At 45.7% G+C, this 24,442-nt stretch overlaps 1 protein-coding gene and 1 pseudogene across 1 annotated transcript in view; both read right to left on the bottom strand.

The window, feature by feature from the left end:
- Positions 1–278: 278 nt before the first annotated feature.
- The window catches only part of OXSR1 (oxidative stress responsive kinase 1), a 75,663-nt gene continuing 51,499 nt past the window's right edge, over positions 279–24,442 (bottom strand). The window contains exons 9-18 of the mRNA XM_075556041.1: positions 22,109–22,157; positions 21,332–21,397; positions 15,044–15,166; positions 12,205–12,237; positions 9,398–9,544; positions 8,340–8,404; positions 5,816–5,868; positions 3,777–3,845; positions 3,201–3,265; positions 279–2,781 (exon numbers count right to left, since the gene is read on the bottom strand). Coding sequence (XP_075412156.1) covers positions 2,707–2,781; positions 3,201–3,265; positions 3,777–3,845; positions 5,816–5,868; positions 8,340–8,404; positions 9,398–9,544; positions 12,205–12,237; positions 15,044–15,166; positions 21,332–21,397; positions 22,109–22,157 — 745 coding nt within the window. The 3' untranslated portion in view covers positions 279–2,706. The remainder of the gene's footprint in view (positions 2,782–3,200; positions 3,266–3,776; positions 3,846–5,815; positions 5,869–8,339; positions 8,405–9,397; positions 9,545–12,204; positions 12,238–15,043; positions 15,167–21,331; positions 21,398–22,108; positions 22,158–24,442) is intronic.
- On the bottom strand, positions 21,031–21,119 carry LOC142455768 (U7 small nuclear RNA; annotated as a pseudogene).

Here is a 24,442-nt window from a genome sequence, read left to right on the forward strand (position 1 = left end):
GTCTGGGGTTTTCACCAACAGCGGGAGCAGAACCAGACCCAACACTCCCGACTAAACAATGAAGCTCATTTCAGACTCCACCCAATGGCGTCCCTCCCGGGGTTTCAAACCCCTTGCTGGCTGCCGATGCTGCTGATGCGGTAAGCTGTAGAGGAGAGTTTGCACAGCGAGAGCGAAGTACGCTGAGTGTTCTACTCACACGGGACGGGGAGGATTCTCACCCCGGCCCCACTGCTCCCTACTGAACAGCCACTAACATAAAACAGTATGTACACCACTACGGACAATCTACTCTTTATTGATTAAAAATGAAGGAGACATGCAGTAAAATACAAAGTCCAAAAAGGGTGGGGGATAAAGTCGAATATTTTACATTTTTCATAATCTAGCATATGTCATAAGGAGGACCCTCCATTTATTGATACACCATTATTTCATCCTCCAGATTATTAAATAGTATCAGCTAACTCTAGGATTTGGCTTAGAACTTAAGCAAAAAACCCAAACGAATCCACTAGTCTTTTGGGAAGACCACATTTTCACAAACAGCATTGGCACAAGTGACCTTGCGCTACACTCAGTCCCCAGCCTGGGGACTTAGCGACAGCGGTGCCCACTGACCTCCCACTCTGGAAAAAGGAAAGGGCGGGGCTGCTCACGGCATCACCTGCTGTCCCCCCACTCAGCCAGTTTCTGGTCAGTGATTTGCTCAGCCAGCAGCAAAGGGGTCTACGACATATCATGCACAAAGAGAAACACTGTCCGGGGCTTCCCCGTGCCTCTCCTCATTCCTGGCACCACAAACAAGGAGCTGAAAAGGAGAGGGAGTCTCGACCCGTGTCTACTGTGGTGCCTGCCCCGATGCAGTGTCACGTGAAGGTCAAGGTGGAGAATGTGCACGGGCACCGGCCTTCCTCCACATAGAAAGCTACACAAACTAGAGCGAGGCCACCAACCTTTGGATTCATAAAGACGGGTTTGTTCGAAAGCAAAAACAAAACGCAACAAAACAAAACACACTTTAAGATGATGCCAACGAGGGAATCGATCACCTGTTTCCTACCTCATGCCCATCTCACCTTCCTGACCCCTCACCAACACCCCAAAAGAAATGGAGGACGAAACACTCAATCCTTTCCCAGCAAGCTGGTCGGCTTTCTTTCCCCCGCCCCCCCCACCCCTAAGCAGGCGCCTTCCTCTCATCAGCCCTGGCCCTCTTATCGACTTTCCTCCAGCCCCTCACCCCACACTTCCTCCCTGACACCCACTCCCTTCCTCCAAATGCCTTCCCTCCTGGGGCAGATGCGAAAGCCAGGACTCAGACGGAACGTGAAGTGTGACCGACAAGTTGTGGGGCGAGCTCCCAGAGAGGCTCCAAGACAGAACTCGCTGCAGCGATCTCGGTCATCAGGGCGCAGGATCGGCCCTGGCTGTGCACCCACTCTGCTTCCCTAGAAAGTGCAGGCGAGCGATTGGCAGACAGACCAGGAAGCAAGCAAAGAAAACAGCAGGAATCGAACAAAACAAAACACAAAATCAACCCCATTGATTATTCACATATTGCATAAGAGTGCTCTTATTTGAACCTAAAGAATAATTTATATTATTTCTGTAGAAAATCAGATGAACACGGTCTACTCATCAACCCTAAAGGTCAGGGCACATGTGGTTCCCCCTCCCCAGGGCCAGTGCAGGAGAGGCAGAAGGCAGCAGGCAGCGTCTCCTTTATTGCTGTAGGAAGCCGAGCTCTGTGGACACCGTCGTTTCCTCATGACTTGGAGGCCAGGCAAACTCCTTTCCATGGGAGGATGGAGAAGGACAAGATCTCCCAGTTTAATTCTTAAAGAGTTGAAAAGACTTTCAACTCATGATACGAATCGTGATTCTTCCTGTTCAGAAATCGCCTCTAGGAAAACTTACCCTTAGAAGTCATTACTCCATGACTTCCCTAAAAACAGTCCCCAGGTCCTCTCTGATGATGCGGAGGCTGAAGGTGGCCGCCGTCAGGTGTGTTGCACCAGCTGAAGTTAAGGCGAGCAACCCTTTCCTCCTGGAGGGAGCAACGGAGAAGGGGGGTGCCGGAGGCAGCTTCAGCAAAACGCTCAGGAAGGACAGGAGCAGGAGGACGGTACACGCTGGCTGCCTCCATCCGAGGCTGTGCTTTTTGCCTAACAAAGGTTGCTAGAATTCACATCAGGTACAAAGAAAGTAACACTAAATTAAATTCTCTGGGTCCAGCTGATCAAGTTTTAACGGCTACTTCCATGGTCAGGAGATATCCCAAGATGCTCGAGTCCCAGCAGGAGTGGGCAGACAGGTGATGAAGAACACGAACCAGCTGCTCGCTCCCGTCCAGGGCTGTCGCTGGAGCAAGGCAAGACTGAGCCGACCATCTCCCTCCGGGGGTCTCGTGGCTCACGGGCCACATCTCAGATGGACGGAGAGAGGGGACATGGGCAGTGAGTTTACTAACGGAACTCTTCCAGGGGATGCTGGCTACCGGAGATCCAACTTTTCTTTCCGTCGGGGAGCGAGGGACAATGATGGTGGGGAGAACATAAAGACCGACCTCTGATGCTCCTAGCCAGGGAGGTTTGTGGCTGGGTTCTTTGGCAGTAGTGGGTTTAGACCAACAGAAGCAACAGAGACGTGCATGTGTGTGTGTGTGTGTGTGTGTGTAATCTCCTTAGGCTGCCTCTTCTGGGCTCAGCTGATGCTGAGCTGAGCAAATCCAATTAGTTTCCCATCATCAGGAATATCCGAGCCTTCGACACCAGATGCCTGAGAACCAAACAACATGAGAAGCTGTGAGGTGTTTATGAACAAAGCTCAGGTAGTGATCAGAACGCATGTGGAGACTGTGGGAAGGCAGGCTGTGGGGAAGAGGTCCCTGGGATGCCAACAGGAGGCTGACGAAGGTGTCTCTTCTAGAAAGGACGGGAGTCTGGATGGACCCACCACTGGAGGGAGACTGACTAGTGATCTCTCTTGAGCACAGCCAAGGGTCTGTACTTTGGGTGAGGTGGCAGTGGTGGAGAGAGGGAGGTTATTCAAAGGGAGACATCAGCCCTGGGCTTCCAGGAGGCCGGTCAATATTCTCATGACTCTGGGAACAGGGAAGCTGCTTTCTCGGGTCTGCTGGGTGTGGGGTGTGGGGTGTGTGTTGAGGGCAGGAAGTGGGAGGAATGAAGGACGGATACCAGTTTGAAAGTGACAGATCGATTCGACTGAGGCTCGTCCACAATTTTCTGCAAATTAGCTGCCACTGCAATCACACAAACAGAGAAACAACAGCAAGGTTAGTTAGCTAGTCATTTCCAACCATACTTAAATGGCTTACGTGTCGTCCAGGACCTTCTACGTACAAAGCAGCAGTACAAAGTTCAAATGATAACTCCCCAAACGAAAAACTCTTTTAAACCCATTTAAAAAGAGAATCACTGTCGAATTAACTTTCTATAGAACGCTTTATTCATCTAGGAAAGACCCTTGATGTGAAGGTACGATCTGCCTCCTCACGGCACAGAGAGCCTCAGGAGTGAAAGAACTATGCATGGCCTGTGGCCCGTTTTTGTTCTGCCAACACAGAGCACACCCAGAAAGGAGGCTACTGCTGGTTTGTTTGGGGGTGGGGGTGGGGGTAAGGCACTGCGTCCAGTCCACTGTAATTGCAGCGAAGCCAAGAACCATTCTAAGAGCCAGCAGAGCGACCCAGTGGGAGGAAGTGCGTGCACAGACAGACACAGGGCACAGGAGCAGGCGCGCGGTGTGCTCACCTATGACTAAATCCCTTCCATCGACCAGGCCGGCAGAAATGAGTTCCTGAGAGACACCCTCTGCTGTATCTGCAAGGACAAAGAAGGGGCTTCGTTTCTTGTGCGTGCAGACGAGCTGTTCAACTCCAGAAGCAGGAAGGAATGTAGGCAGGGTGTGTCCTAGCCACCCGGCCTTCCCTCGCAAAGTGCTTTAGCGACAGGCAGAATCGTTGGGAACCAGGCAGCGAGTGTCAGCTCCACGGGAAAAGTACCCCGGGCAGGAAGCTGCAGCTGAGCCTGCGCTCGCTCGGAGCTGGTCAACAGAGGACCAGACCCCACATACACAGGCTTAGGGCACACACCACACGCGCTTCCTTTGGGGAAACGCTCTCCAAGTCGTGCTCTGGCTATAATTACGCCCTCTCTTTCTCATCCTGGTGGACTTGTTTTCCTATCTGGTGGCACAACCTGAGCAATGGCCGTAACTAGAGACTCAAAAGACAAGGCAAAATATCCCCCAATTAAATTCATCCCCAGCCTCAGTTAGCGCTGGGTCCAGATCTGTCAAACAGAATGCACCCCGATTCTGGTGGGAGGCTGGCACATTGTCGCACCGATGACCAGTGGCTGAAATTGCTGGGCTTTCTAAAGGTTGCATATACTTCGGTGCCCATCTCCTCTCCTTGAGGTTAGTTGCTGACAATACCGAGGGAGCAGGGCGAGGGCATGCGGTGCACAGGGCACTCCCCACACCAGACGGGTGAGTAACAGAGGCCAGAGATCAAACAGGCCTCATTCCAGGGAGGATCTCGGGGCCAGGAAGTGTGACAGGGGTCAGCTTCAGTGTGAGGGAGAGGAGACCATATGTCTTGTTTCTGAATGACTATCTTGGAGGATAACCAAGTTCAACAATAAAAGAACTTTGGATTTCAACTATCTGGGGTTGAATTCCTGTCCTACCGCTTCCCAGCTGTGACCTTGAGAAAGTTACTTTGCTTCTCTCCAAGGCTTGACTGCATCTTCCGTAAAATGGGACAATAATCTTTCCTTAGGGGCTATTGTGAGGCATGAGTGAGGCATTGTTTTAATGGTGGCGTTAGATAAGCATTAGACTGTTAACTGAAAGGTTGGCGGTTTAAACCCACTAGCTGCTCGTGGGCAAAAGATGAGGTTGTCTGTTCCCGTAAGATTTGCAGCTTTGGAAATTTTATATAGGATGGCTGTGCGTCTGAATAATGGGTTTGGTTTGTTTCAATGCCTGTCCCATAACCTAAAACCAAATTCACTGCCACTGAGTTGATGCCGGCTGTCAGTGATCCTACAGGGTAGGGTGGAGCTGCCTCTGTGAGTTTCCAAGGCTGTAACTATTAACGGGAACAGAAAGCCCTGTTTTCTCCTGAGGAGTGGTTAGTGGCTTTGAACCGATGACCTTCTGGATTTCAGCCCAACTGGTAACCACTACGCCTGGCCTGTAGCAAACAATAAATGAACTATATTCATTACTGTGTGCTAGTGCACTAGATTTTCTAAATGAGCTTATTTTGTTTATTCACCAAAACCTTTAACCCATAAACAATCTTATTGGGTTTTAAAAACAAACATATCTAAAACTCTTCACAATACACTTCATAAAAGAACCAGAGGACAAGTTATTTATTCTTGTCCTCTGGTTCTTTTATGAAGTGTATTGTGAAGAGTTTTAGATATGTTTGTTTTTAAAACCCAATAAGATTGTTTATGGGTTAAAGGTTCCTGTTAAACCCCCCATTTTCACCGCCCCTCCCCTCCACAATCACCCCGTTCCTGCCCCCGTCCCTGGCCTTCTCAAGGTCAGCAAAGTCTGGTCCCTTCGTGCATAAACCATATTTCTTCTTTGTTTTCCCTTTTAAGAATGGTGATATTAAATAGTTAGCTTTGTAAAATGACTGAGTTTGCTAAGCATGTTCTCTAGTTTTGTCCAGGTCTTGAAGTATTTAACAGTGTTATTATTTCTTATTTATTGATGAACCAGAGGACAAATTAGAAGTTTCTCTCTCTCTCCAATATTTCCCATGCCTCACCTCTCCCAGGAGTAAATTCGAAGCGGATATCATTTAGTTCTTTCTTGGAATTCCTAAGAAAGAAAACAGAACGTATGCAATAAAAACCTTTGATTGTGCAGACTCTATCAATGTATGTTAAGAAAATGATGCCTTGTGAAAATCTGTTCTGTGCCCATCATCATATCATTGGATTGGCCACATCCAATGAACTCCCGCTGCAGGGCTTACAGCACATGACTCCAAATGGTCGCCTGAGTGTCTGCCCCTTTCGACTCCTGCACCCCTTTCTCCCGGATCGATGGGCCACGCCGTGCCTTTGGGGTGGTTCTTACGCGCTCGCGCCCACCACGTGACGGCGCCACAGGGAAAGCTGAGCACAGGGAGGCAGGTCTTGAAGAAGGGCCTGCTCTGGCAGCAGCGTCAGCTCAGCACTCCAGAGACGTCTGCATGCGACTCTGAGCTCGTTTACCGTGCGCTGTCCTGAGACTGCACACGCACTCAGCTTAGCCAGGCTCCTTGGAGAGATTTGCTGAAGGCAGTGAGACTAGAGCATCTTATTTGTACCTGATCACCAATGATGGTGGCAACACAGAAAGCTCAGGTCTGCCTGACCAACAAATACCCGAGGCTGCTGCTGAAAATTGAATTTAAAATAGGACTATCCTTTTCAAACAAATTATGCCCCCATCGGATTTTCCCGCCACCCTGCCTTCTCTCTTCTCTGCACTTGCCCCCACAGGCTCGTCCTCGGCATGTACAGGACCTCAGCTGGCTCTGAGACGGTGCTGAGAGCATGCAGACCAACTTCCTACGAGACTCGATCATCAGGGAGGCATTTCGTTGTTGATTTTCTTGGAATCCCTCCATAATATTTAAACGTGCATAATCTGTGTTGAATGCATGATTAGGTAATTAAAAATAGCATCTATCTATCTATCTATCTATCTATCTATCTATCTATCTATCTATCTATCTATCTATCTATGCTGAAATAAAATAAACCTAGAAAATGTTCAGCGCACGGTGTGTTGATTCAGCTGCCATGCCCATCACAAAGGCTTGGAGAGGTCCTAGCAATAGTAAACTGGGCTAATGTGCCCATTGCCCCTCCGTGTCAGTTAACCTCAAAGTCTTCACCTGTGAGAGCAAGTGTCCATCCTCATATTCCAGAACCACAGTGTGGCACCTAAGCCACTACATAACCGCTCTCTGAAGAGGTTAACTAAACTATAGCTCTTACAAATGTCTTCTCTATCCTCCTGCAGTGCATGCTTTGCCCCTTAACTGATGCTATGAAGATACTACGGAAGAATCCTGATCAAAAGGGGGGAAATGGAGAACAAGATTTCAAATTCTCCTGGAATCTAGATTTTCTGGAGCTACAGAGGCTGGGCAAGACGCTGAAATCACTGTCCCGAGATATGGACCTTGAGCCAAGGACATTCCTGAAGTCTTCTCCAAATAGCAACAATCATTTAGCTCAGCCAGTAAGACCAGTCTCCTTGTAAGCATTGTGCTACTTGAAACCCATCTCCGTGGAGTCGAACTGACAACAGCAACATGAAAGGTTAGATAATAAACAGGGGCAGTGAGTTTAAGCTGTCAGGGGGACAATTCAAAAAAAGAAGGGGAACATGGACACACGTGGTCAATGCAACTGATGCAACTGTACACGTAGAAAGTGTCAACTGTTCTGCGGCGTGCAGTCTCCATCACAGCAACAAAGTAGGAAAGAACACCTGCTGGCCCCACAGAGGAAAAGCCTGGTGACGTGTCTCGTACAGACTGCAGCTTCAGGAGCCCGCTGTAGGCGCAGTCCTCTCTGCCTCAGCGGCTGCCAGGAGTCAGACCTGACGGCACCCAGAAAACGTGTCAGAGAAGCCCGCCACCGCTGCGCCCTAAAGCTATGCTACAGACCACACTCGCCTCAATCCCTGCTTGCCTACTCCTCACTTACTGCCGGACTTACGTGACATTTTGCATTTGCCTCAAGAGTAAAAACTCTACTATTCAATTGTTTTGCACGCTGAAGATGTACGTGTGGTAGCAACTAAGGCTGAGGTGCAAGGTCAGATGGCTAAAGTATAAACTCAGTTGGTCCATGATCCTGTAGTTGGGCAATGATGACATCTGGCAGCCGTGTAATGATGTCACTTGATAGGTAACAATGTAGCCAGTGTTCCATTTTGCGATCTGATGTGGTCCTCCTCCAGCTTCACATAACCCCAATTTTCATGTAATGACTTGGTGTTTCACACCCAATCATGTCGATGAGAGAGGAGTGGGTGTACGGAAGACAGACAAATCTGACACCACTAGTGGAGAAACAACTAAGAGAAAGCATGTCACTGAATCTATGGGTGAACAGGCCCTCATACTATTCTTAAGGGGAATCCGATGTCGGGGGGTAACCAGCCCCTGTTTAGAACAATACTTCATCCACTGTGGCCTCCCCCATACCCAGAGTATTCAAAAGAGGAGTAACTTTCAAAAAGAAAACAACGTAATCAGACTTCTCCAAAAGTCAAAAAGATCTCCTTACCTCAATCTCAGTACTAGACTGATTGGGATCTTGGTTTCTTGTGAAACTGCTCCTGAAGAAAGAGCCTAGAAACATTGAAAAGCAGAGTCACTGCCTGAAACATGAATCATGGAAGGAGGTGACTGGATGGTCACCTGCAGAGGAATCATCTACTGGGCAGCAATTTGTTCCAGCCTCCGGGGAGGCTCTCCGGGTCCCCCGATCCCCTGCTGGGGGAGGGTGCGCTCCAAGACAGCGGCAGAGGCGGTGCCAGCCTGAGCCGAACACAATCAAACCTGTGCACGGCAGTTTAAATCGCATTCTTTCCAGACCTTTCTTCATCTGGACAGGGGTAAAAGGAGCCCTGGTAGTGCACTGTGTCATATGCTGGGCTGCCAATCGCAGGGTAGATGGTTCAAGCCCACTGCTGCTCTGTGCAAGAAAGACGAGGCTTTCTACTCCTGCACAGATTTAAAGCCCGAGAAACTCAGAGAGGCAGTTCTACCTTGTTTTATGGGTCATTTTGAGTCGGAATCACATTGTTGGCAGTTGAGTTTTTGTGTTTGTTTTTAAAAAAGAAAAACAAACAGCCAAAACAACAACAAAAAAACCAAACCAAACTATAAAAACAAAACAGAACAAAAACTTTTAAAGATCTGCTGTGTGCCACAAGGGCCTAAATCAGCTACCCCTAGAAATGTGTCCAACAGTTTTCTTCCGGGCTAAGCTAATCCCCCCCTTTCTTACCACGGAGAAAAAAAACACCACACTAGTGTTTGTCAAACAAAAGTGATCTTTCCACGAGTTCCCGTAAGAATTTTCCTGCATAGAGTGCAGAAGTGGAAAACTTAGATGACAGGACGCTGCAATGCCGCCAGGGCCGCAGCTTAATGCGGTTGAAAAAGAAGAGGGAACAAATTGGAATGCTTGGAACGTTTCAGCTGTTAATTGCTCATCATAACATGCGCTTCTCGTCAAACAATGAAAACGGAATTTCTAATCTGTTGCCGAACTTACCACGGCACCCCCACAAGCCTGCATTCTATAGGAGCAGTGGCTGGTCATTCAAGAGCATTTACCTGAGCTGGTTTGGCTGGTTCTGCTGGGGGTGGAAGAGAGACCTGAGTTGGCTGTGCAGGTATCTGCCCCGCTGGCTGAGGTAGATGAGCAGAAATCTGTTCTGGAACTTGCAGTAAAGTCCCCACAGGATCCGCTGCTGGAAAGAGCTGCAACAACCCCCCAGTCAGTGCGGGGCTGCGAGGACCCCGCCCAGTGAGCAGAGGCTTACTGGGAGATGCGTTTGCCAAGTGTTTCTTGAGCACGGGCCTGGCACAGCTCCTCACCACTGAATACAAGTCCACCAAGGGAGGCCACCAGTCATTTTTTTGCTTTTAACAACTTCCTGAGGTATGGTTTGAGGCACCAAATTAATCCGCTGCGCATTTTTAGATATTATGATTTTCAGAAAATGTATCCATCATCTCAGCCCCTGCCAGATGACTCCCACCCTCTCGGAAAGTTCCCTTGGGCTGTTTTGCAGTTCCTCCTGTTCCCCCTCCAGCCCTGGGCTTGCCGGCCTGCTCTCTTCTGTGTTTGCCTTCTTCTGGGCAGCTAATATAACAGAGTTGTTACAAACTACCGGAAAGGGCTTCAAAAAGCTTGTGGAAAAGTGGAATTAAAAGGCATTTTCCCAAGACTTTTTGAGAAGCTCACATTTTGAGACTCAGCCACGTAGTATAGATCTGTAGCCCATTCCCTTTTACCGGGATCAAAGAGTAGCCACTGCACCACACTCATTATTAAACACACCCCAAAAGCACCCTCAAATTAGAGATTTAAGTATGAGATAAAGGACTATGGAACAAAAACCCACTTTTATCAGGGTCTAAGGACCTTCCATTATTCTCGAAGAAAGGCAATTAATCAATGACGCTTTCCCGCATCTGAAATGCACTCTGCACCTAAGTTGCAACGAAGGGGAAAAAACGGGCCTAAAACAAACACAATACTTTGTGCAAAAAAAGGTTAAACATATTCAAAATTGTAACTTAGTAATTTAGAAAAACAACACAGAAACCAAAATTTGAAAGATGGAAGACATAAAACAAAGCATCATTGTCCAGATGGCTCAGAGATGGCTGCCCACAGCTGACGTGGCTCCATGGAGGCACACACAGTTCCTGGTGCTCACGGCTGACCACAAGGTTGGTGGCTCAAGTTCACCAAGCTATGCCGCAGAAGAAAAGCTGAGCTGAGCGGTCTCCTGAAAAATCAGCCTCAGCACCGTCAGGAGCACATTCTACTCCGACACAGATGGCACGGCTGCAAGTGGGAGCCAGCTGGCAACTGGTTGGTTTGCTGTTCACAGCTGAGGCAGGGTCCCCCCAGCGGTAGTGTGAAGTTAATTCCTGGTTAATCTGTTTGGTAATGTAACCTTGCTTGGACATGGGGGTCTTTACAGGTGTGAAAGGCAAATTAACACGAGGTCGCACTGGGGTAACCCAGTCTGCGTGGCGTCCTTATAAAAGAGGGACAGAAAGAGAAGTCGCGAGGGCAGCCTTGTGACAGGAGCTGTGCTGCAGCTGCCGGCCACGGAGCGCCCGGGCCTCCCAGAAGCCAGGAGAGCCAAGAAGGTCCTTTGCCCAGGGTCTTCCGAGAGAACATGCCCTGCTGACACCCTGAAATGGGGCTATGAACCCCAGAACAGTGAGACAATACGTTTCGGTTCTTAGAAGTCAAACAATTTGTGTTATTTTATTAATCCTAGAAAATGAAGAAAAACTGTAAGATTACTTTTCAAATTCTAACATAACCATTAACAATATCAGCACACCTGTCTCTCTCTATACTAAAGACAGAAAAGAAATCCAAACAGAGCAGCTCATGAGCATGAGGGTATGAGTTAGAGCAGGTGAAAGTTTCCAGAGAGGTAATTACTAAGGAACAGAGGAAAGGGGAAGACAAACCAAACTGGATAATTTGTAAAATTCCTTCCCATGCAAATCTCTGAAAAATTAAACATTAGTGAGAATGGGCCAAATTGGACAGTGGAACCAATCTGAAATTTTAGTGGGTTAAAACAACAAGTTATGACTTGCACACACTTCATGTCTATTCCTGGCCCAGGAGGAGCCTGCTGTCATCCTCACTCAGGATGCAGGTCACAGCGGCAGGGACAAGTGGTTCTAGGGCTTTCTCCTGCAGGTGCCACACACTCACATCTCTTCCGTTCACATTTCAACGGCCATGCCGAACATCCAGGGGCAGGGAAACTTGGCCAGACATACCCCAAGAGGGTGAGGAGTCAGAAATATTAGCTAAGAGCAGCTTGTAACATACTGTTTCATGTCCTGGCCTGTTCATATGCTGCGCTGCAGTTCTTATTTTCAGTCTTAGGAACAGAATACCACATATGCAAATGTCTCAGGGGCAAAGTAACATTGGTGTGACATCCCGAGGTGTGCAAAAGCTCTTAATGAAGATGCTGCCAGGTGGAAGGCTGCAAGCTATGACGTGAGCATCGTCCTCCCTCCGCAGCTCGGGAGCGTCAGCAAGGGCAGTCGTGCTCAGGGTTCCCGTCACCTCACCGGGAGGCCGGGCTGCTGCTACACACAGCTGGATAAATACAAACAACTACTTCTCACTCCAAGCAGTCCAGACTAGAGCAGCAATTTCTAAAGTGCAAAAGGAAGGGGGCTATTCTGGACCTTTGGGCAGTTTAACAACGATCACCAAGGCGTCAGCCTGCTGGAAAAGCACCCACTCAAATGCCGCTTCTGACGAAACTCAACTGGCGTAAAATTCATTAGAAAATAACGTTCTTACAGTCACAAACAAAACACAATGTGCAAACTTTAATGCGATTTCATTAATCACAATTACTTACCTCAGAATTTAACGGTTCTTTTACTCGAGGCGACTAAAAAAAAATACAAAAGAGGAAGCAGGTTAACTAGGGGCTTGGGTTCCCTGCAGTCGGTCCTCCCTCATCTGCAACACATGCTGAACTGCAAGCCAACGACTATTCATGCTGACCTACATACTAGCTTGCCAGTAACTCTGACGAAAATTTTCTGGAAAAAGAAATCCCTATTATATTTCTTATCCAAATGACCTATAATATATCAATGCATTTCTATTTTCAAGAATTCACAGCATTAGTTTATAAGAGGCTGTTTCCCAAGGGTCATGGAGAAAGGATTTTTCCATGACCTTTTTGGAAACACTCTCATATAAACAACCTACCAGGAATGTCTAAGTTCTAGGGCAGCAGGGAGCTCACCCATTCTTCAAAGTACAATGCTTCCCATGAATCAAGACCAAACTTAAACTTGACGCAGAATAGTTCCAACCATAAGTTTTAACACAGAAAACTCTTGAATCAAAATCAAAGAGCAATGCTTTTTAAGAGTCTGTCACCTTCCGCTGCAAGGAGTCCTCGAGGCAAAATTGTTAAGTGCTCGCCTACTAAGCCAAAGGACAGCAGCTGGAAGGCACAGCAGCAACTCCCAGGGACAGAGACCTGGTGATGTGCTCCCGAGGACAGCTCAAGGGACCCCGTGGGGCAGGTCGCCCCTGTCTGGTGGGATCAACGCGAGTCACATGTGAGGGCTCTCCTCACCTGAGACGACCCTCAACAGAGGGAGAGATTCACTCAGAGGCTCTGATGAAGCCAGGCACTTCTATACACGGGACCAGTCCTTACAATCAACAAGAGGCTTTCGTTTTAGGCAAGAATGAAAGAAAGCCCAACGAAAATTACTGCTTCTGGCTGAAACTCATACTTCTTCTTCGCCTCTCACCCATGCACGTGCACACACAGGGCACGGTCATTAGACACCACTCCTCAGAAGCCTCACAGACACCAGAGGCCCCGTTCCTATTGCTGTGCTTCCAAATGGATTAATCTTTTCTTATGCAATCTCGTGAGTCGGCCCTCCTTCACAGCAACCCCCCAGACAAGAGAATGAAACTCGGCCTGGTCCCTCCCCACAGCTGTTGCAATGCTGTGCCAGGCTGCACCCACCAGGCACATTCATTTTACTGAGGGATGCTCCGCCTTCTTCTTCTTCTTGACTGGCCCTCGAGTTTGCCAGGCATGATGTCTTTCTCTGGAGTCTGGTCCCTCCTGATACAGCCCCCGAGTAGGTGAGGTGAGGTATCACCATCCTTGCATCCAGGGAACATTCTGCCTGTATTTCTTCAATCACAGATTTGTTTGTTTTTCTGGTAGCCCATGGCACATATTCAGTATTCTTTAATTCAGAGAGAGCAACTTTTCTTTGGTCTCCCTTACTCATTGTACAACTTTTGCACAAATATGAGGGGACTGAAAACAATAGGGGTTTGGGTCCAAACCCAACCCTCTACCAGCAGGCCAATTTATGACGCACAGCGAGTCTGTAGGGCAGAGTGGGTTTCAAAGACGCGACTCTTTACAGGAATGGGAACTCCATCTTTCTCCTGCAGAGCAGCTGGTGGGCTTGAAAGGCCGACCTTACAGTTAGCAGCCCAAGGGATAATCCACTATACTGCCAAGACTCCTTTGTGACATCTTTGCTTTCTAACACTTTCAAGAGAATACATCATTCAATTTCTTCACTACTGCTTCCACAAACATTGATTATGGATCCAGTTGTCACTAAGAAATCCTGAGTAACTTCCACGTTTCCCCCTTTATCATCATGTTGCTTACTGAGGTCTGGTAATTGAGGACTTTCGTCTCTTTTGTGTTGAGGAGTAATCCGTAGTGAGGGCTGTAGTCACTGATCTTCATCAGTAAAGGCTTCAAGTCCTCTTTGTTTCAGCAAGCCACACTGTGTCACTGCACAGCACAAGTTGCCAGCGATCTGCCTCCAATCCTGTTGCCCTCTTCTTCTTCAGAGGTTCCCGCTTCCTACTCCAGGTGCTCAGCGTACAGACGGAATAAGCACAATGAAAGGGTGTGCCTTTGAAGCACACCTATCCTGAACACGTTGCTCTGCTCCAACGGCCTCTGGGTTTGTATGCAGGTTCCGCAGAGGCAGAATGAACAGTTTTGGAATTCCCACTCTTCGGAATGCTATCCACATTTTGTTATGATCCACACGATCATGGCAAATAAAACATCGGTAGGTATGCATCTTTTTGGCATTCTCTGCTTCTGACCAAGATCTGACACCAGCAACGAGAGTCGTCTTCACACAGCCTCTTCTGGATGCGGCTTGAATTACGTCAGTGTATTGTTGCAACGGTTTAATCATGGTTCAACAGACTTTGGCTTGCGTATGGTGCTCGAGATAGGGTCTGAGGATTTCCACATGAATAAAATGTATACTTAATGCAATATATAATTAGCCATTAATCTCAACCGGTATACTTACTTTACATCTCAAACACTATTCCTTCCGGAGGCGAGTCTTAGCAAAAATGGCAGCAAAGGGTGCCCTAGGGGTCAGTGAGCCCTGCACTGGAACGACATGAGCCAGAGTTCCCTGTGGGCCTTTGTAAGGACACATACACAGAGCTATACATGTATGAAATGACCCAGCAGAGCCACCAGTCCAATCTCCCACAGAGTCCGGGTTCCTGTTATTAGGGTCTTCAAAGACGTCCTGTCACGGGCACCTGCGCGCTTTACACTGTAGCTGGCTAAGCTGAGCGAGAACCGCAGAGCACAGGGTCTATTGTTACTAAGGTTTCTGACAAAGGCAGAGCTCTAGCTAAAGTATATTTACAAAACTTACTCTTAGTTGTGAAATTGCTGCTTTTCCTTCCTCACTTTCTTCATCAAACTCGTCATCGCTCCACTCCCAGCCACCATCTTCTGTTTTGTGAAGGCGGCCGCTGGAACCCGGGACTCTCCGCACCTGCTCAGGGAAACACATGTGGTGACTGTTCGGCCTTCCCCACCGAGGCTGCTCGGTCATAATTCCTGTCTTCTCCTTTGGAAAGAATCAAGCGGATAACTACGCCCCACAAGCACGCTTGCCCAGGTCCAGGTCCTCCCACTCCCACTGCCCTCTGGCCGCCATCCCTCCAGCCTGTCTTTCCACAGTCACGGTCTCTGCACGTTTAAGCGCCAGCAACCATCGAAATCCTCTCTGCTGAGTAATGGCATGCAGAACGGCTCTCCACTACCTGTATCCAAGTCAACTACTGCAGCACTCTGAAGCCGGACTGCACGTTTAAAATTGTGAGGCTTAGCTCGACGCAGGGAAAGACCGCTGGTCTTTGGTAGGAGAGTGGCACGCAGACCAGACAGAGTTGCCCATCCCTGCTCCACAGCTGCACAGCAGCTGGGGGGGTGAGCAGCCAGCATGAGCAGTTAGGGCCTTCTCCGTGCCAATCCGAGCAGTTTGTGTCGGTGAGCTGACAGTTCCCTAAACACTCGTGTACGTACCCCACGTGTTTTAGGCCCTCTTGTGCTTTGGCAGCTTTCCCCGCATCGTCTGTGGGAAGATTTAAGCAAGAGAATTCCCCTCCCCCCTACCAAAACAAAGCTGTGAAGGAAACCACTGTCAGATCCCTGGCTAGTGGAGAGGTAACAGACACGTCAGTGGCCACACAGAAAAAAAGAACACCAATTCTGTAAACATAGTTCATAAAAATCAATAAACAAATGAACAGCCACAGTCCTCAGCAAGCAAAACCCGGCAAAGCCTGGCGTGGGGGAGAATTTGATTCCCACACACAATAATATTAAAAATTACCGGTTCCTAAAACCACAAACTACAAAGAATACAAAGAAACAAAAATCATAGCTCATTCACCAGAAACCAAGAATTTGACAGAAACCATTGCTGAAGACGACCCAAATAGAGGAAAAATTACATCAATCATCTTAAATATGCTCAATGAGTTAAAGGCCTCTGCGGATGAAGAATGAAAGAAGAACCAGGGAATGATGTAGGAACAGGTAGGAATCGTCAACTAAGCGTCAGAAATGACGAACATCAACCAGACATACATTCTGGAGGTGAACAATGTGATAGGTGTCCCCTTTAGATGGCATTTTTGCTGGTGGGCGAATCCACAAGGCTCACGCCTACTCTCTTTACCAGGTGGCGCTCCAGCCACCACGCTGCAGGCGGCCCAGAGCATGCTTGCCACATGCTCCACAGCAGGGGCAGGCTCAGCGTTTTCTTGATCTTCAAGTCCTTGCTCCCTTTTGCTTAATACTTCCTTCCTCAATTCATCTATTTTTTCTCTAACTTTACTATAAGCAGCAAGGAGAAATTAAACTGTGCCTTCGAAATTTCAGTTTCCACAAACCAGTAAATCACAATTGAGCTAAGTTCTCTGATACCATATAGCAGACTCCCAAATTGATTTAGCCCCCTTTTCAAGTTAAAAAAAAAAAAAAAAGCTATCACTCAGTGCCCTCTTGGCAATGAAAAGCTTTTGCATGTAGCCCTCAATCTGGCACACAGTACAGGTCTGCTCTGCGGCCCTCAGCCCTGCCCATGCCAAGACATCTCACTTTGGGAAACACTGCTGTATAATAAGGTTTCCTTCCGTGTCCAATGACAGGCTCATCGTTTCCTAATAAGGGTTCATCATAAGCAATTCCAGTGCTCATATTTCTACTAATTGTTTAAAGTAACATTATTACTGAATTATGGTCCCCCAAATATGAACCTCCATGTCTATGGTTACAATGGGTAGTCTTTTCTCATGTTTATGAGGCAGAATTAGCAGAGTCAATCTCTTTGGAGATATTAAAGATATTAGACAAGTAGGCAAAGAGTGAGCTGAGTCAAATAAATGCCAAGACACATGGAGATCTCCAAGAAACCAGGAAACAAAAGGTGAAGAGATAAGCGTCTTCCCCCAGAGCCAATACACTGAGAAGAGCTTTCCTGGGGCTGGTGTCCTGAATGCAGATGCCTAAACTGTGAGAAAGTAAGGTTTCTGTTTGTTAAAGCAACCTCCGTGTGGTACTTCTGTTAAAAACAGTTCTAGGTAATAAAAACAGGTTACCTATGAATTTTCTACTGGACACCTCAAAAGTCTTCCAGCCTCTTCTTCCCATTACTCAATTTGAAAGTCTCGTTAACATTTTCAGGTTTTCATCACAGCAGTATCCTACTCGCTAGTACCAAAATCCAGTCTTCTAAAGTCTGGTCTAAAATATTATACAGACTCCTCTGTAAGATTTCAAATATTGAGTCATTTTGAAAAAGAACTGGCATTATGAGAAAATGATGAGTGGTCACATCATTATATAACTGCAAAACCACATCACTGCTTAACTGTCAAACCACTGTGTGCCAAGTTCTAGTCACTGACGCATACCCTGAACTGTCAGAGTCGGTGTTATTGTAGCCTTGCACCCTGGGGTTTGCGACTGCCAGACAGACACCATCAATGCACAAAACGGTCGGACAGCAGATTTTCCACTATGTCTATATGTGAGATATCAGATAGTGAGCAGCCGTATGTGCATCACAAGTTAGATGACTCAAAACAACAGAGACACAGTCTTCGATAGTTCTGGAGGGCAGAGCCTGCCCGGTCTCTTGTAGCTTCTGGTGGCCAAAGGGCTTCCGTGGCTTTTGACAGCATGCCTCCACTCTCTTCAAGTCTGTACACGGCAGTCTTCCTTCTTTGTGCTTCCACAGCATTTGCCCTGTTTCCCTTTGTCTCTTCTTCTCCTCTTAGAAGGACAAAGGCCAGATTGGAGTAGGGCCCACTCTACTTGGGAATGACCCCTCATAACCAATTGTATCACTAAAAAGGCCTTTTCCAAACAAGGTCACAATCAGGGACCAGGGGGTAGGTGTGAGCACAGGAGGGACCTAAACTCACTCATCAAAGTGATGTGGATGGTACTAGAAAGAGCACCAACCTTATTCTTTTGCGGGTTGTCACATCAACTTGTCCCAGCACCATTGGTCTAGAAGACTTTTCTCTCCATGTTAAATGATCTGGGCATAAATGCTCTTTTAAAGAGTACCCTATGCAATGTTCATGAAAACAAACTCTTATGTTTCACAAAGCCATGAAATAATGTAAAAAGATTCATGCTTTTTTATTATAATCTGAGTTCCCTCTACTTTTTTTAAAACTTTGTGTGTTTGTCTACTAAGTTTTGCAGTAAGAGGTTGTCTGTAATCGGTCATCTCGGTTTTCTGCTCATATTTAAGAGCAAAGAACTAAAAGTTGATTGGAAACAATACACTCAAGTGTGAAGTTGAGCAGGCGCTCGATTGTAGTGTGTGGGCATTGCACCGAGGAAAACTCAGTCTCGGGACTTTCCAATCCCCTGTCTTGCTGGTAACACTGCAGATGCTGGAGCCCCAGGAGCTAAAGACATGGGACTGGCGTTCTCAACCTCCAGTATACAAACATCTACTTTCACGGCCAGCTTCAGTTAGTTAGCGCTGTCTTTACCTGTGCCTGGGGTCCCTGGTGGGTTAGCTTTCTGCAGAACACACTAACGGACATGCTCTGGGGGTGACTCACAGTGAAGGAGGAGACGAGTGGCTAACTACGTTCATCAGATGTTAAAGCGCTATCTCTAAGGAGAGTAAATCCAGGCATACTACACACTAACCCACTTAACAACTGACAGACAGAAGCCATCTGAGGCACAAAGGTTAATATTTGTAACATAGATTTTGGGAGCGCATGAATCAACCCGAACTTCCGCCAAGTCACTTCCTACTCACCATTTGCTTCCTGGTTTCACATTGTTGGTTGCTACTCTTACTTTCTCATTCTTTGTCCTTTTGTGTTAATGACTATTTTTACCTTGTTCTTTTATTTAGTCAGGATCCTTGGGCAGAAATGTGGAATTAAATGTAGGCATTCGCTCAACTATCTTTCTTAGGCTCACCTTTCTTAAACAACTTAGACTGAAAATACTCGAAGATGCCTCCCACAGGAGGTTTATGAGAAACAATGATAAGCACAGAGATTTTAAAAGTTCACCCTATTAGTGAAAAAATAGTTAAAGTATCAGTATCTACTCCACTAAAGACAGAGTTATGAACAAATCCATGTGTTCATTATGCTTTTGTTCCCATGGCATAGAAAGGTAAAAAAAATTTCAAGACATGCGGGTGCTATTTTAGTCAAGCAAGTCAGAGAGGACCATTCTGACAAAGTGTCACCTGATACAGACTTGAATAAAGCCGGAGAATACGATGACGAATGAGTCAAATGACTGTTTAGCTAAGTGGCTACCCAGGAAACGAGTCTCCCATGCCCCACGGCATTTAGAACAACACTGGATTTTGCTGTTGTGAAAGTCGCTAGGTGATTCTGATTCCGGCCATGGAAGATGTTGCTTCTGGGAAAGGACGCCCTAGCCTAGGAAAAAGAACTCTTCCATAAATACCTTCCTTGTGGTACAAAGACAAAAAAGTCCAAAAGGGAGGCAGGAGGTAAACGTTGTAAAACAAAATTTACATGTTGGTGTCTCTCAAGCACTCTTGATTGGCTGGATCAATTGATACTGTCCATAAACACCATATTCTATTAACCTCCTTTGGAGGGCAGTGACTGGGGTCTTGACAGCTTGCAGGTGGCCATGTAAGATATCATTAGTCCCTTAGACCTATAAAGTGAACAATAACAACCCTAAGAAACAGACCCCTTAGAACTTCCCCTGGCCCAGGGGAAGGCAGGACAGAGGGGATGTAGGTGACCCAGGCAGGGAGTAGTTAGAGTGAGGGGACTTCAACTAATGTCAACTTTCACTCAGCACACGATCCAGGATCGTCCTACAGTGGGCAGGTTCCCTACAACCACGCAGCAGACAGGTTCCTTTTGCTATCACCGCTTCAGGAAAACGTCGATTCAAAGTGTTCGATGTACTTTCCTGGGTCTTTGTTGATTAATGATCTGTGTAAGGGACTATGAGAATTCGCAAGCAGCGAGATCTGTGGCAGAGCATAGGCCACACCATCCTGAAGCCCTGAGCTGGCCTGTGACTGAAGGATGTGGGAATCGATGACCTTCTTCTTCACGGCCAGCAGCAGCAGCAGCAGCAGCAGCAGCCCGGACGGTCTCATTTTCTTTACACTGAGTAATTCTGCTTTGAGCACATTAGAGTGAGGCAAAGGGGGCATTTTACTCTCCCTACTGTTCCATAGGTTCAATCATGTGTCCTGGTAGGAGGAAGAACTCCTACATATTATTATTGCTCAAACTTGGCAGTGGGGTTCCCGCTATACCGATTCGATGGTCCCTACCTACCAAGAAAAGCAGACTCTGAAAGCAGTCTCTGGCTCTGGCTCACTTTAGGACCAGACTCTTACAAACTGTTTATGAAGGGGCTTCATACAGTTCATTAAAAGTTACATGGCCCTTTAATACTAGTTTTCCACGAACTTTCTGAAAACACCGTGTACACAAAACCAGGTTCCTAAGGTACTTAAGTAAAAACAAAAATGTTGGCACCGTGAGAGGGTACTGTGACATAAATGAGTTACAACTCATTTTGGTAGTTGGAAATAGTGGTTTAAGTAGATTTAGTCCACATAATTGTACAGCAGGGGTCCTCAAACGTTGTAAACAAGGGGTCAGTTCACTGTCCCTCAGACATGTTGGAGGGCCGGACTGTTGTTTAAAAAAAAAAAAGGAAAATTCCTATGCACACTGCACAGATCTTATTTTCAAGTAAAAAAACAAACGGGGCAAAAACACCCGACAGGCTACATGTGACCCGCGGACCGTAGTTTGAGGACTCCTGTTGTAGAGCATACCTTTTTGTTCTTTTTTTAAAAATGGTTTTCTGGAAACAAAACAAAACAAACAAACAAAAAAAACAAACAGAAAACCCGCTAGACAAATTCTAAAAGAGCTGTAACACTTCTTTTCGGTTCTAGTATAACGAAACATTTTCTATTTACTGAGCTAAGGTATCAAAGAATATTATAGATAAGATTGAAATGAGGACCATTGATAGACAGCTAACAAATCATTTAACATATACTTTCCAAATCCTAAGATAAAGTACATGTATTCTTAACTGTGGGCAACTTAGTACTTTGCCCACAAAAACATGGACCTTGATTCCCATTTACCTTTTTAGCTCTTTCAGAAATGGTTGGTGCCTTCTGTAATATTTTTTCTTGAAGAAATTCTTTATTCTGCCAAAGGAAAAAAATTTTTTTCTTCTTACTAGAAGTTATATTGAACCAAGAAAATTTTATAGAAATACAGTTAAAATATAACACATAATTTTACAAAGAAGTATCAGAAAAACTTCTGCTCTTTTACGCTTACATTCTTTTAGTATATTACTACTTCTACCAAAGGTCTTATAAATTGAGGCTGAGCTTATCAAACAGAGCTATTTGCTTTGGCATGGTCCCACATTTCCATGTACGGTGACATCTTTGGAAAATAAGATACTTAACTGTCAATCTTAAAAATAGAGGTCCATGTTTTTTTTGCAGACTTGCAGTGGCCAGATTTAATATTCATGATTCATATTGTAAATTTAACTTATGTTGGTTAGGTACGGGGCTAACTGCAAGGTTGGTGGTTCAAACGCACCAGCTGTTCCTTGGGAGCAAGATGAGGCTGTCTCTGCTCCTGTAAAGTTACAGTCTCCAAACCTTACTGAGGGTGACTGAGCTGCATTCAGCTTAATGGGGGATGGAATAGGAAAAAAATTTGTTTCTATTCAAATTTATTTAATGTTATCAAAATGTTATAGTTTCCTCAGCAATTATTGATCTACTAGCACTCTTCCAATCATCTTAACACAACTATTAAGAAATGCACCTTCTGAACAAAAGTAGGGTAATTGAGGAACATCATGTGAATACATATAACCAAAAGGTGGGATTTCCTACCTTTGCTTTCTGGAAAAATTTGTGCCTTAACAATTCTGCTGCTGTTGGTCTAAAATCAAAAGAAGAAAACAAGTCTTTATAGTTAACTCATGTGCAATGTGGGTTCCCATCTTCACAAATGTCTTTCGTGAACAGTAAGACCCAAACTCCAAAAACTTCACTTCCTTTTCATCTGCTTTTAAAAATACAAGAAATAGAATAAGCTTGGTACAATACGTTGAATAGAATAAAAAGCTCGAGTTGGAATCCCCTGATAATAATTATGTAGATAATTAAAGTTTTTCATTTATAAAATGTTTCTTCTCAAAATTTGGTCTCTTAGTGGTGTCCACTATACGAAAGGCCTTCAAAACATGGAATTAACTTTTTGAAGCTGCCTCATGTTTGCTATTCAATAATATCTACAAGAATCAGATTAGAGATGTCTACCTTAGCAAATCATGAAAATACATTTAAACTTACAAAGAGGAGAAATGGCCCACACATTTTGTCACAGGGCTGCTTCCCACAGGTAACTACAGATTCTTAAAAAGTGGATTTCACAATTGCCTTTACAAAATCAAAGACACGGAAAGTTAAGTTTGTTCCCCAAATTTAGCCTTAACTTCAGTTTATAACTCAGCTATGCACACTCTTATTTTGTTAGGAAAGCTGTCACGCCAGTTTCACCGACTTTCACAAAAGGTATGGCTCAGAGGAAAGAACACGGCCTCTGACTTCACCGCATACCTACAATGCGACCGCAGAAAATCACGACGCCTCTGTGGTTCAGGACTATCTGGCTAAGAGCAGTCCCTAAGAGCACATGAGAATTCCTAAGAGTTTTCAAATTCCCCAATACCCAGAGTGCACTCTTCACCAACTAGAGCAGAACCTTCAGGAGCAGACCCAGCGAAACTCTCCAGGGGTTCCAACGCACACTCAAACTTTAAAACCAGTGCCTTAGAGAATTACTGTGACGGCTGGAAGACAGGATAGTTTTGAAAGCGCTATGAAAACTAAACATGTGCAATGAGATGAAAATTAATTAGGTCTTCCCTAAACGAGAATAGAAATTTTACACTGTGTTCATAACCATCAGATTTTTTTAATTGGAAAAAAATTAGCTGGACGTTTATTCTGAAACGTGTACAATTAATCTAAAACAAGAAAATTCTGCGAGAGAGAAAAAGGGCGCGCGCACGTGTGTGTGTGAAATCTATCATATAGCAAAACAGTAATTGTGATACTGAGCCACTCTATTGATACCAAATCAGACATAAGCATCTACAACCTCAGTTTTCTTTCTTTCTTTTTCCCCTTCCCTCCCCCATCCTCGTGAATCCTCGATCATTTATAAACTATTTTTATTTTCACATTTTACACTGTCTCCCTTCACCCACATTACTTTGTGGGAGTAGTGATTGTGTGTCGATCATTGTGATTGGTTCCCTCTTTCTCCCCACCTTCCCCTTCCCCTCCTGTTATCATAATTGGTCCTGAGGGGTTTATCTTTGCTGGATTCCCTGTGTTGAGAGTTCTTATCTGTATCGGTGTACAATGCTCTGGTCTAGCTGGAATATCAAGTTTCAAGAGGTGCTACACGTCAGTAAATTGGGGGGAGGAGGGAGTAGTTAGAAATCTAAGCTGCAGGTAACTGTAGGTGGCTGTAATAAACAGCCTGCCACTGAGGCCAGCTGCGAGATCACTTCATATTTTCCTCTAATTTATGACTTCCCTCATTATTCCTAGCATTTGAGGACCTCCCTTTTTTTGCAAGCTCACTTTTGGATTTTTAAAAAAGTCTGAAATATTTCACCTGTCATTTCTAGGTATTTCTAACAAGAGTTTTCATTTTAGTCAATAACTTGGCAGACCATATGGTTCCTTATCTTCTAACTACTGTATATACTTGTGTATACGCTGCATTTTCCTGCATATTTTTAATGCAGTTTTTGTGGTAAAATTAGGAGCCTTGGCTGATATTCGGATCGGCTTATACTCAAGTATACAACGTACTTATCCAGGAATAATGAAAAATCAAAACAAAACCCAAATGAAATAAACCAAAATTAACCCAATTATAAACTTTGCATTTTCTCCCTTTCCAATATTTCCAAAAGTAAATGATGGAGCCCCATTTAAGAATAAAAATGACACAAATAAATCTTGCCATGTAACAGTGTCCCATGGTCACCCCAAAGTAAAAGACACTCCTGTAATGGTAATCAGTGTATCTTAAGGAGAATCCATAACCAGAGGAGAGGGGGGTACGTCTGTCTCCAAGAAGGTGGACTTCACTTCTACAGGTGGGTAAATCAAGGAGGAGCAGCCTGCATTCCAGGAAGGCATTAA

The sequence above is a fragment of the Tenrec ecaudatus genome, chromosome 8 (genome assembly GCF_050624435.1).
Source record: "Tenrec ecaudatus isolate mTenEca1 chromosome 8, mTenEca1.hap1, whole genome shotgun sequence".
In the NCBI taxonomy this organism is placed as follows: domain Eukaryota; kingdom Metazoa; phylum Chordata; class Mammalia; order Afrosoricida; family Tenrecidae; genus Tenrec; species Tenrec ecaudatus.